The 12,440-nt window shown below is 36.4% G+C and overlaps 1 protein-coding gene across 2 annotated transcripts in view; it reads right to left on the reverse strand.

Annotated features, from left to right (window-relative positions):
* Positions 1–1,316: 1,316 nt before the first annotated feature.
* Positions 1,317–12,440, reverse strand: part of GABRA1 (gamma-aminobutyric acid type A receptor alpha1 subunit) — a 57,941-nt gene continuing 46,817 nt past the window's right edge. For both annotated transcript variants that reach the window (XM_003781976.2, XM_003781979.2), the window contains 3 exons: positions 10,806–10,958; positions 5,641–5,843; positions 1,317–4,196 (listed from right to left, as the gene is read on the reverse strand). In XM_003781976.2, the coding sequence (XP_003782024.1) occupies positions 3,885–4,196; positions 5,641–5,843; positions 10,806–10,958 (668 nt within the window). In that variant the 3' untranslated portion in view covers positions 1,317–3,884. The remainder of the gene's footprint in view (positions 4,197–5,640; positions 5,844–10,805; positions 10,959–12,440) is intronic.

Consider the following 12,440-nt stretch of genomic DNA (forward strand, 5'->3'; position numbering starts at 1 on the left):
AGTTCCTCATGTTTCATTAAGCATCACTTTGAGCCTCCTTAGTTTCTCAGGATCGAAGCTGCTAACCTATGAAGAGCGTCTAGGTCCTTCTTTATTGTGCTTGTTAACGTCTTTTACTTTTGTCATATTAATAATTTTTGTTTTATGGTCTTTGATTTTTTCTGTCTTCCTCCCCTACCAAAACTATAATGTCCTGAGGGAAAATAGTCTTATTTATTTCTACATCTCCATCGATGAACAAGTACTTAGCCCAGGGAAGGGACTCAGTAAATGTTAATAGAATTTTGTTCCGTCAAATTAAATCAACATTTGAAGTTAACTTATTCAACTGCATTGTGAGTATAATATAATTAAGTCAGATATTTGTTCTTAGTCAAAAGAGCTGGATAGATTTTAGAAAACGCCAACAGAAGGTTATAACTAACTGGTACAATGAATTTCAAACAGATGGTCAGCAATAATGCCAAGCCCATTCTTATTTCAATTCCTTTGAAAATGATGCGGTAAACGTTGACATGGATTTGTTTTGATTGCCAAAATAATCATCATTCTCTACATTCTTTATTACGAGAGCCTAGAAATCAATGGATGTGGTGGTTCAACTTGTTCACATGGGTAGATTTATATGCCAGGTCATTGTGTTGAAGAATGTTAGAATTGTAATAATTTTTAAGTTGTGAATTGCTTTTTTAAGGAGAATATGTATTTTATGTGTTAAAATTCACTTTATTTTGATACAGCCACTCTCTGATATAGAAAGATAGTTTTAAGCCCATTATTTAAAATTTTTTCTATTGTCTTTGAAATGATTATGAACATTATTTACTTTGATCTATTTGGTCATAGAACCATTAAGGAATTTAATAAGGAATTAAAAATATTAACAACGTAGTACGGTTACATACTAAGAGTCACCTGGAGAATTTTTAAAATTAGTGTTCAGACCCACCACCAAAGCAATGAAACCAGAGTCCAGGGGTATATCAGAAAACAAATTGCTTCTACTATTAAAAATAATTATGGACAAACTTCATTATCGTCTTAGCCTTTTATTCTGTTTATGTTTTATACATTTTGAAGTGCTACCAGTAATACCGGATACCAGAGATTTAGTAAATTTCTGCATTTTGAGTGATTCTTTTAAAATCATAGTTTAGGATAATACTATTGAGACATCTTCAAAAACTTTTCGACTGGCCTACATTTCCAATAGCACTTGGTACTTTTAGGTGTTCCTAACCTAAAATTGTGTTAACAACAGGGCGATGGACGTTCCTTTGAATAATGCAGAAAAGAGAGTCAAGGATTACACTTTGTTATTGAATAACATTAGCTTTATTGTTATAATAGAATACAATATGACATAAAATTAAGAGCTTTTGCTAAACTCTGTAAAGCAATACATGCATCTGCCATAAACAACCTCGATTCATGTTAAGTTTTATTGCCACTTCACTGCACTAAGGTGCAATAAACATTCAGTGTCATCTTTTAAAAAAATTTTTTTCCTGGGATTAAACAGGAACTGTCCCCTAAAAGAGTGTATCTTTATTTTCAAGGAAGACTTAACTAGTATTACATGGTTTAGCAAAGCACGGTAGAAAAGCTACATAGAATACTTTGTCTTTGATAAACTGTGCAATCAATTTATACAGTAGAATACCATCCACATATACTAACAAACTAAGAAAGAATAGAAATGCAGTCATTGCATAGCAGAAAGCAGACTAATAGGAAATATTCACATCTAATGAACAAAATACAGACCAAAAGTTAGCCATGAGGAGCTTGGAAGGTAAAAAGCTCTCAATAAACACAGTAGGTTAACGCCGAAAAATAACAAGATAAACAGCAACACATAAGTTAGAGCCATAATTTATTTTATTTTCTATACATAATATCTATACATGATAGCAGAGAATGAAATGTCCTTGGTTCAGCCTTTGTTGGCCTAGCTCATGAAATTTAAGCAGGACAAACTCAAACAATGAAGCACATTGAGAAAGAAAAACCAGAGTTTGTTTAGGAAAACACGGTGTATTTTCCTACATCATTGGATAGCAGCTTTTTGAGAAAAACATTGTTCAAAACTTGGGTATGGATCCCAACTGTCTTATTCAGTAATTATGCTAAGAGGTTTATGTTGTAGTATTCTAAATGTGTTTAGACCAGGACCCGTGGATTCGGAACACAGAATTTAAATATCTGCGAAACTGTCAGACAAAAGGAGCCTTCAAAAATACCTTCTTCATAAATATTTATCTCTAAAGCATCTGGGCAGTAATGAAACAGACTAGAATTTTTATAGAGTATATTAATGAACCTCTGTAATTTAAAGCCCTTACATAGTATACCTACAAATATATTGCTACAGTATAAATGAAATGTAATAATATTACTCAATAAAAGCTATTTTCTGTACATTCTTTCATGTATTTTATATTTAATGCTACATATGGTACAACACTTATTGAAATAGTTGGTATCAGCAAATATAGCAATAATATACAGTTGGTGTTCTAGCTCCAACTAATACTTTCCGTTTTCTTTCTATATTACAGGAGCCTAAAATAGGGGAATGTGGTGTGGCATGACTTGAACAGATAGCAACTGATCTACTACTGTACACCAGACAACAGTTTGAAATTAGAAGCTTTTTCTACATAAGAGGACTTGATACCCATATGTTTGAAGTTCCATCTGACTCCTACCAGCTGTTCTGTTCTTAAATGCAGGCTCTAAATGCATTTCCATAGCATTTAACAACATCGTAACAGCTAAGAGCAGCGATTCCTACACAATATTTTAAGAACACAACTTTTAAAAAAGTAAAAAATGTACAATCTCATGCTGTATATTTACATATATAATTTATATATTCTATTTTTGTTTGCTAGTCATAAATTTCAATCTACAGCTTTGAATGTAGTTATAGAAAAGAATACATTCAACAATTCCAGAGCTTGCAAAATATTTTTGCCCCTCTATAAACATTTTTATAGTGAGAATCAAATGATTGATTATTGGACCCATGTGCTATTGGGAAATAAGGAGATAAAGGGATTTTTAAATGACTTTATTCTATTGTAATTATTTGTTTAGTTTCTATTGAATGTATGTGTCGGTTAAAGTGATTCTTCTTTGAGTTTCGTGGCAATAGCTCAGATGATAATGTAGTAGCCTATTAAAGCATTTCTCTCCATTGGACTAAATCTGCTCTACCGCCAGCAGCTGTACCTTGGCCTATGGAATTTCCATGAATTTTAAAATAGCATTTTATGACGAAATAATGGATTAGGCATTTTTTAAGAGGAAAAAAATGGGAATGTTTAGCTTTGGAAACAAAATGTTAAAGCTATCTATACATCGGCTTAAAAACAAAACAAAACAAAAACATAAGCACGCCATAGTTTGTGCAATAAAGACATAGATTTTAAAAAATTTTTCTTCATCAAACATTATAATTTATCCTTTTAAACACCTTCACATAAAAATATTTTTGACGTATACAGTATCTCTCTCTTTTTAGACTATTTGGAAATATATATCTACAAATGGATGTGGGTTTATAGTTAAATTTGATTTTTCTTTTACTTTCCCCCATTTTTTGGACTACTTTCTCCCTCCTTTCCTCTCTCATTCTGTCTCCTTCTGACATGATTTTGCTCTCCCTTCCTCTCTCAGAATCCCATCTCCAAACTACAAACTCCGCTCTGCTCTGGGCTGCCAGACAGGGGTCTCTTGTTTTTCTATGAAGTATGGAAATAAGGAAACCTTCAAATTCTTTAAGACAGAGGCAATAAAGCAGGTGGGAATTACTGCGTTGAGAACATAAAGCAATTCCCAGTGCAGAGGACTGAACAATGAAAGGTGACTACAAATACCTACTGGTGTGGTGTGGGGGCTTTTAGCTGAGGCTCTCTGTTTAAATACGTCGCCCAGTAGACTAAGTTAAAGATTCCAAATAGCAAGGGGAAGGCTATTCTTGACAGTCGGTCGATTTTGCTGACGCTGTTAAAGGTTTTCTTGGGTTCCGGTGGTTTTGTTTCCGGTTTGACCTCTTTGGGTTCTATGGTTGCACTTTTAGCAATGGTGGCGAGCCCAGGGTCCCCCCTGGCCAAATTTGGGGTGTAGCTGGTTGCTGTAGGAGCATAAGTGTTGTTTTTCTTAATGAGAGGATCCTTCACTTTCTTTGGCTATAGAAGGAAACAGTAAAGCATTCTGTTTAGAACAACTTTGAGAGGTACAAATTCTAAGTTGCCCAACAAAGTAGCCCTTATTTTGCAAAACGAGTCTGGGCTTTATTGAAATCTAAGAAACACAATTGATGACTGTCTTATAAATGTGGATGCTTTCTTACAGCCTTTGCCATCAGGTGTGATGCACCCTGAGGTCTATTAAATATGGTAGAAGTCACCACCACAGAGGATTCTCTGAACTAGTGCACTTGTGTAACTATGAGATAAGCACAGTCACCCAATTTTATAGTCTAGACCAGTGATTTTCAACCGGTGCCATGCCACATTGGAGTGCTGTGAGAGGATGTTAGGTGTGCCATGAAAAATTTTAAAGATCATTAATTAAATTATTTTCAAAAGAAGTTCAAAGTAAAGTATGTTCTTTTTTTTTTTTTTTTATCAACATAATCTAACTGTTCCATGGAAGTTTAATCATAGGTTCAAGCGTACCATGAGATAAAAAACGGTTGAAAAACACTGTGATACACTCAGACTACATTATATAGAATGCAGCAGCAATCAATATTCAAGTGGATTTTGATGATGGCACTGAATGGTCAGGGAGTATCTCAGAGCACCAGTATTCTGTAGAACAGAATTTGGGGAAAACTGCTGCAGAGAGGGTCCTCTGAGATTATTTCTAAATATCTTAACGTCCCCACATCTCCGACTTTGTCCTTCTTCCCACCATTCCAAGGCACACTAGCATTTTTACATGCTTTTCTTTCAAACCCATAAATAGAATTATCCTCCCCAGCGGTGACATAAAATCCACTCTGCAATAGGTTCTAAGAGGGGAAACAGCAGTTACTGTTCACGTGATCATTTTCCTTGATAATTTCTTCATGTTACAACCCCTAAAGCAATTGTCATCCAATTTTTTGGATGGAGAAAATGTGCCTGCCCTTGATTTCACTCAAGACTGTTCAATTTGCAAGCTCAGTTCAGTTGAAGTCTTATAAATGTATGAACGACGTGATTAGGCTCAGGAAACAACCAAAAGACTATGATTTTTAAGTGACAAAAATTACAGTGAACTCAATAGAGAATGAGGTTGAAGAAGTTTGCTTGCTTCTAATGCCAGGTTGGTTAACAGTTAATCACTGTTCTCAAATCAACAGAGACAACAGGAAAGAATATTTGACCAGAAATGTTGCCTTCTTGTCATTTATTTCCTTCACTCACACTTCTTTGCACATCTATTCACTCAAACAACCTCTCCCTTTACCGATGATGAAATTATCATAGCACTTAACTCTTTGTGACATAAGAAAAAAAAAATAAAGAATCCTCATTTCTCCTCTCTGCATGCTTCATCCAGTCTCTCAGGCCCAAATATTCCTTCTCACAAGTTTAAAGAGACAGAACAGTTATGTATCATGGAAGCTACAAAAGCATTTACCTTTTCTGGAACCACACTTTTGCCATCCCATGCATAACCTCTCTTGGTGAAATAGTTGACGGTGGCAAACTCGATCAGAGCTGAGAACACGAAGGCGTAGCACACGGCAATGAACCAGTCCATAGCGGTGGCGTAGGCCACCTTAGGGAGGGAATTTCTGGCACTGATGCTCAAAGTGGTCATGGTAAGCACAGTTGTTACTCCTGTAAAGAGAAAAGATAAATGGATATGTAGGTCCACAATAGAAAATTTCATTTCTGGAGGTCAGTGTACTTGAACAAAGAGAAATCAACAGTACCATGACAGAAGGTGGCTTCTACTCCATCCCACTGTTGTTTGGGATGGGTGAGTCCTAATTTAACCACGATGTAGTTTGTGGTATGCAGTAAGGCAGCAATGAGGCCACTATCTTGTAGGGCTGAACTATTCTGCTACCATAGAGAAAGCCTTTAAAAGGCCACTTGGAACAAGGTGTCCTGGGTAAGACAGGAAATAACACTCCTCACTGTACTCAGCTCTTGAAACAGAAATCAGAGATCCTCACTGCCTCTGACCCATAAGAAACCTCTGAATCCTTAATTCTGTTTAATCTTCTATGTCTCCCAAATGTACAAACGAGGAAGCCAAAGATTTCCTGGCAATTGATAGATTTGGGGATGATAATTTTCCGCATTAACTCTTTTGCTTTCCTAGTAATTTTTCATGATTCTAAAATAGCTACTCTTCTGAAGAAATTCCTGAAGCCATCATATGTGTGTCTGTCTACCTGTGTGTATATTTGTGTGTGTGTGCCAGTATCTATAGAGAGACAAACATTTTACATATATGTATAAGATATATATATATATGTATATAGGTAACGCTACATTTTGTTTAACTTGCTAGAGGTCACAGAGCTAAGAATTAGCAAAACAAATATGCAGACAGGTTTTCTGATTCGAATGTTTACCATCTTTCTCTTGCTGCTAATGCCGTCTCTGGATATCTATCCCTCGCAGTGCTCAAGTTCACCCTGTTTACTTTATTTAGATAATTATGAGTTCACATGCGAAGGATGACATTCTTGAATGTTCATTTAACAAATTAATACTGTGAAGCTACTGTATGTAATACACTGTACTAGGCACAGAAGTATAACACTACATGCATAAGGTTTCTTTTAAGCTATTTCAAATATTTAAAAAATAAGTCACAGCAACCTAGGTGGATTAGGCTACCTGCTGTAGAAACAATCCTGACCTCTTCCAAGGACAAGTCTCAACCTCACCACTTAAAAGAATTACCCTGTAGGATCTCAGACTCGCTCCGTATCTGTAAAAGTGATGATTTGTCTTTCTTTCTCTCTAGCGTCTCCAAGCGTCCTCAAACTATAGCCTGCGGGCCACATGCAGCCCACCTAGGACATTTATATGGCCTGCCAGGTGTTTTTGCCACTGCTGCCTGTCCTGCCTAGCAGCCAACTCATTCTGTGGCCTGCAGTCTGGCCCTCCAATGGTCTGAAGGACAGGGAACTGGCCCCCTGTTTAAAAAGTTTGAGGACCCCTGGACTATACCATCATTGACATTCTAGGATAGGAAAAATTCTGCACAGACACTCACAAGATTATTGGAAAGATTAAATGTAATAGTATGTGAAAGCATTTTAAAGATTATAAATAAAGTTTTGGTTGAGAGGGTATTGTTCTGTGTATCTAAAACTTAAATCTATGATACTCTCTTTTGATAAGTTTTAGAAAATCAGCATGGTCACCTGGCTGGCAGGTAGCAAGTTTTTGTAAGCTGCTTTATACCAACCATAATTCTTTAGTTTTCTATAAATTTCAAGGTAGGTGGTTTTTGTAATTGCATTAGGAAGTGGTATGATTAAGAAGAAACATTATGAGATTTTCATTAAGTTGTATTTTGGACACATTCAGAGTTGTAAGGAAAAGACTGACTTTGCACTTTGGGGATGTTTCAGAAAGTTCTGGAGCATTACCCATATTTCACAACTAACAGATAGCTTAAAGAATATTGGCTGGAAAACTGTCCCCAAGTTCACATGTCAATATTTACTTGAGCAAATAATAAGATAATTAAAAGATCAGAACAACCTAGTTTCAAATCCCAGTTCTATAATCGCTGAATGACCTTGGGAAAATTGCCTTGAGCTTCTGTATTTTGGTTTCTTTTAGTTTTTAAAAATATTTTTCCCTGTAAATTGATTTTAATAAGTCTAATTCAGAGAACTTTAAGTGAGACTCAGTAACTATTAAGTGAGATAATTCAATAAGCTTTTCGCACTTAGCCTGATATCTACTAAGGACAAAACTAATAACTATTATATTGACAACATCAATCCTTTTTAATAAATCCCTGTTACAGTGAGGTCATTTTTTAAAATTTTGGTTTACATAGTTAGTTGTCAGAAGTAATTTAGAAATGGGTATTCTTAAACCAAATGTATCCATAAAGTAAGAGTGGTTAACAATAACATTAAAAAAAAAAAAAGAGTGTGTCTGTGGGTCTTGCTATAGGGAAAGGGAAAGGAACAAGTCCTGGGTGATTGGCTATTAAATTCTAAGTACAAAGCCAGACAATTACATACAGCAGAATTTCCATAGTTGACCACCTCCCTACTTAAGCCACCACCTTCAGTTGCCCTAATTTTCATAGACTGGACATGCACGTGTACTTAATGGACGTTCCTTATGTTGACCAGTTTTATTATAGTCCCTTCAGTGGTCAACTTACAGAGGTTCTACCGTATTTTATTTTATTGGTCTCATTTTATTGTTTAAACAGCATTATTTCAGTTTTCTTGCAGTCTTATTTTATAGGCAACTGAAGCCCATAAAGGTGAAATCAATTGGCCAATGTCGTCCAGTTTAGGGGGGAGGTGGTGAGACTGACTCTAAAAGGTTGATGTATTTGGTAGCAATAGTCACAGGAGCACACTGCCTACAAATAGCACGGGAAACCAAGAGAATGATCTTTGGAGGCATAAAATAGACTTCAACTTAGTTACATGGCAAATGCCTTTACATTGGTCTGTTTGTTTTCCTATCAGTATTTTTTTTTTACATATCTGTGTCCCTCTCAGGCATATCACAGAGCTCAGAAAAATGTGCTGAGTTCAGACTAAAACGAATAGAAACATGTGTACTAAATAAATGTTAAAAGGCTAAAGGTCTGGAAAATTGTATTTGTGATTCTATTGAATTGAAAACATTACAAATGTACAACTTGAAACACAAATACTTGCCATAGCGGAGGTTACAGATACGCAGTTATATTCACTAAAAGGGCAGAAGTCAGTTCAGGCATAAGGTCATTGGAAATGTTATTAAAATAGCAATGTTTTTTACTTATAAAACATCCTGAAACTCTTTAGAAATTTCCAAATACGAAGGGTAGGATTTGTTGGGGTGGGGGAGGATTATTATTAAAAAAAAAGTTCACTATACTTCTGGGATCATTCTATAAAATAAAATAAAATAAAACAAAACACATAGGTATTTTTAATTTCTTAGCGAATAGAGGGCTCAAACGGAGTATACAGAAGCTATTTGTATAAACATCTCTCTTTCTTTTTTCTTTTTGTTGCAATTTTTGGCCAGGGCTGGGTTTAAACCCGCCACCTCCAGCATATGGGGCCAGCACCCTCTTTTTTGAGCCACAGGCACCGCCCTGTATAAGCATCTTAACAAGATTCAGTCTCTGGTGGCTTCAACACTAGTGTGGTCACAGGGAAAACTGAGTTTGACGTGGACTGCTTGTTTTCCCTGAAGCTAGAATTATTCAGGCTCTTCATTTAGCTGTTAGCTAAATAGCTGAGACTATTATAAGAACAAAGATTTGGTGGTTTCCAATCTGGAACCAACTTGCCAAGTTCAGAAGAAAAGATACTTTTCTGGGAACTTGTAGCAGAGTTTTGCCCTTTTTCTGAGATTGCATTTGTGGAATGAGCCTCGATAATTGCACCTTTCACCAATAAATACGTGGTTGTTATTTCCACGTACATGAAGCTAACCACAACATCCTCGTTCCACATCTTGTCATTGCAGTGAGAGGGCACAGAGGTGACGATACGGCATCACACTAAGAGCACAGACTCCAGACCTAAGCGCTTGGGTCCCTCTCCTGAATCCTTCACTTAACAGCTTCTGACCTGGGGCAGATTATTTAATTTCATGTTCCTTAGCTTTCACTTTTATAGGATGAGGGTAACCATAGTATGGAGGAATTTGGGGATTAAATAAGATAATATAGGCTAATTGCATGGAACAGAGTCTGGTATGAAAGCCCTCAATAAATGTTATCTATAATTTTATGATTATCCAAGACGTTAACAGCCAGACTGTAAGTACAATGAGGGGAGCGGTTTATGTTCAGGAAACTACTATATTCTGTGCCTAGAGCATAGAAGTACCTCATAGTAGGTTTTAAATAAAAATATATGGAATGAATAAATCAATAAACTTATTGTAGTGGAATGAATGAATCAAGAAATTTGTTTAAGCCTGTGAAGTATAATTGTGATAGTATACTGGGATACAGGCAGGAAATACCTCTTTATATAAATCACAAAGGCTGAAATAACGCATTAGAAGGGAAGTTTTCCCATTAGGAAAAGGTTATTCATCCTTGAAACAATCTCCCACTAGATTGCCGTCACTCGAAGCATTTAGGTCATTTAAATATATTTTTTGATAGAAAATACATATGTTTGCAATTCCTTATGAATACACAAATAGGTAATGTGAGGTATTCCATACTGGATATGACAGTTATTAAATAGCTGTCCATACATAAGGCTGTAGTTTTGCTGCTATTTTCTAAGATTTCTAAAAAATACACTGATATTATATATCCTAAACGTATGATGTAGATATTAAGATTTTGTGTATGTGTTTTTAACACAGTTTTGTGCATTCGATTCCCTCTTTATTCCATTTCTACTCCCAAATATCAAGTCAAATGCTCATCAGTTCCATCTACTTACATGCACTAAATTAGCATTCTGTTTAAGGCATGAGTCTAATGAGAACGACGATCCCTTGAACCTGTCCATTGTACTCACTTTGGATTTGAATGCATAATGAATTTTTTTTCATTTTTCATGTCACAGACAAGATACATCTTGCCCTCTATACCCTTGCAAACTTATCTTGACTGGCACTTACCAAACACAGTTCTTGCTGGTACAGACTCTCTGTTGAGCCAGAAGGAGACTTGAGAGAGAATAACCGTCATTATACACGGGAGATAGGTTTGAATAACAAAGTAGCCAATCTTTCTCTTCAAGTGAAAATGAGTGGTCATAACAACGTATTCTCCTAGAGGAAGAAATAGATAGCAAGGTTGAACAATTTGACCTTGAAGATAAATATTATCTCTGAGGTTAACAGTCAGTAGCCAAAGGTCGAGAGGTTAGACACATCCTTTCTCCACTTGACATCCAGTTCTCCGAGAGAAACCTTTTTTACCCGCAAGAGAAAAAGACACATTTTTTAACAAACAAGAAAATGGCTTTGAGGATGGTAGGGAGATCCCGGAGTCCTCATGAATATTCTTAACTCGTAATTCTAATACATGGTGTATTTAAGGGACACGTCTGAAAGTATATTTAAAGATTGGCTTAACTAGCTGAGAAGGCAATGTGCTAAATGTTCTGACATACACCAGTAGATCAGAAACAGATCGGATCCTCAGCACGTCCACTGCGGGGCAAAGTCACAATGTGTGCTGAAGGAGCCTTGGTGTCATGCAGGTGCGGCCGTTTAATTCTAGCTCTGGCACTTCCTTGAGACCCTGTGACCTCAGATGAGTCATTTAGCTTGGTCTGATCTACAAAATAACAAGAATAGGCTGGAATCCATCATTTATAACAGAGCTGAAGATTGGAAAAAGAGGAACAAAATGTTTTGAGTTGTCTCTCTAACCCCTCAACCCCTTTTAGGAATTAAAACCTATATCCCTTCCTCATGCCTTTAATCAAAGGAGCAGAAAAATGTTCTTTGCTGTTTGTTTTCTAGTATCTTAAATCGCAGGAGATGGCTTGACAGAACTGTCTAAGGAAGGGTCACAAGATTGTCAGCAAGTATAGTTAGACAACAATAGCCCAAAGTCAGGACATGTGACACTGGTCACACAGACACAAGTCTAACTGCCAACACCGCCCCGCCACACACATACACACAAACACATCTTTCAAGAAGCCCTGTTTTTCTGTTTAAAGGCAGAGCGGAAGTCTGTAGATGCTAATCCACTGACCTCCTGACTGGCCAGCCAATTAATCAACTTCTCTTTCTTTTCCTCAAATCACTTATCCTTGTTCTTCAACCTCACTGATTTAGACCGACAGACAGGCCCTGAACTTTCGGTAACACTTTTCCAAAATATACTTTTTAGAATCACCTTGTACGTTTTTGAAAAATGCAATTCTTTGAACCCACCTCGATTCACAAACCACTCTGTGACTTGCCAAGAAAATCTGTATTTTTTTCCCCAGCTTTTGAGCTTCGCCCTTCCTAGCCTGGTCTTCACATCATCCAAAATCTGGCTTCATATGACGCGTTGGGCACACAATCCCAACTGCAGGAGAGTTTTATTTTTCTTTGCTTTATATTGTGTCAGTTATAAATCTTAGCAGTGTTTATCCTTTTTCACTCAGAATATATGACTACCTAACTGTGGGAGGGTCGGGGAAAGAGAGATGTGCTCTGTTTAAGAAAATGGTACTTTCTTTAGAATGAACCTTTCTCAACCTTTTCCTTCCTTTTCTCTCTAAACTTCTCTCTCCTCACCTGAACATTTTT

This window comes from Otolemur garnettii, unplaced genomic scaffold (genome assembly GCF_000181295.1).
Source record: "Otolemur garnettii isolate 467f Iridium unplaced genomic scaffold, OtoGar3 scaffold00003, whole genome shotgun sequence".
NCBI classification, from domain to species: Eukaryota; Metazoa; Chordata; class Mammalia; order Primates; family Galagidae; genus Otolemur; species Otolemur garnettii.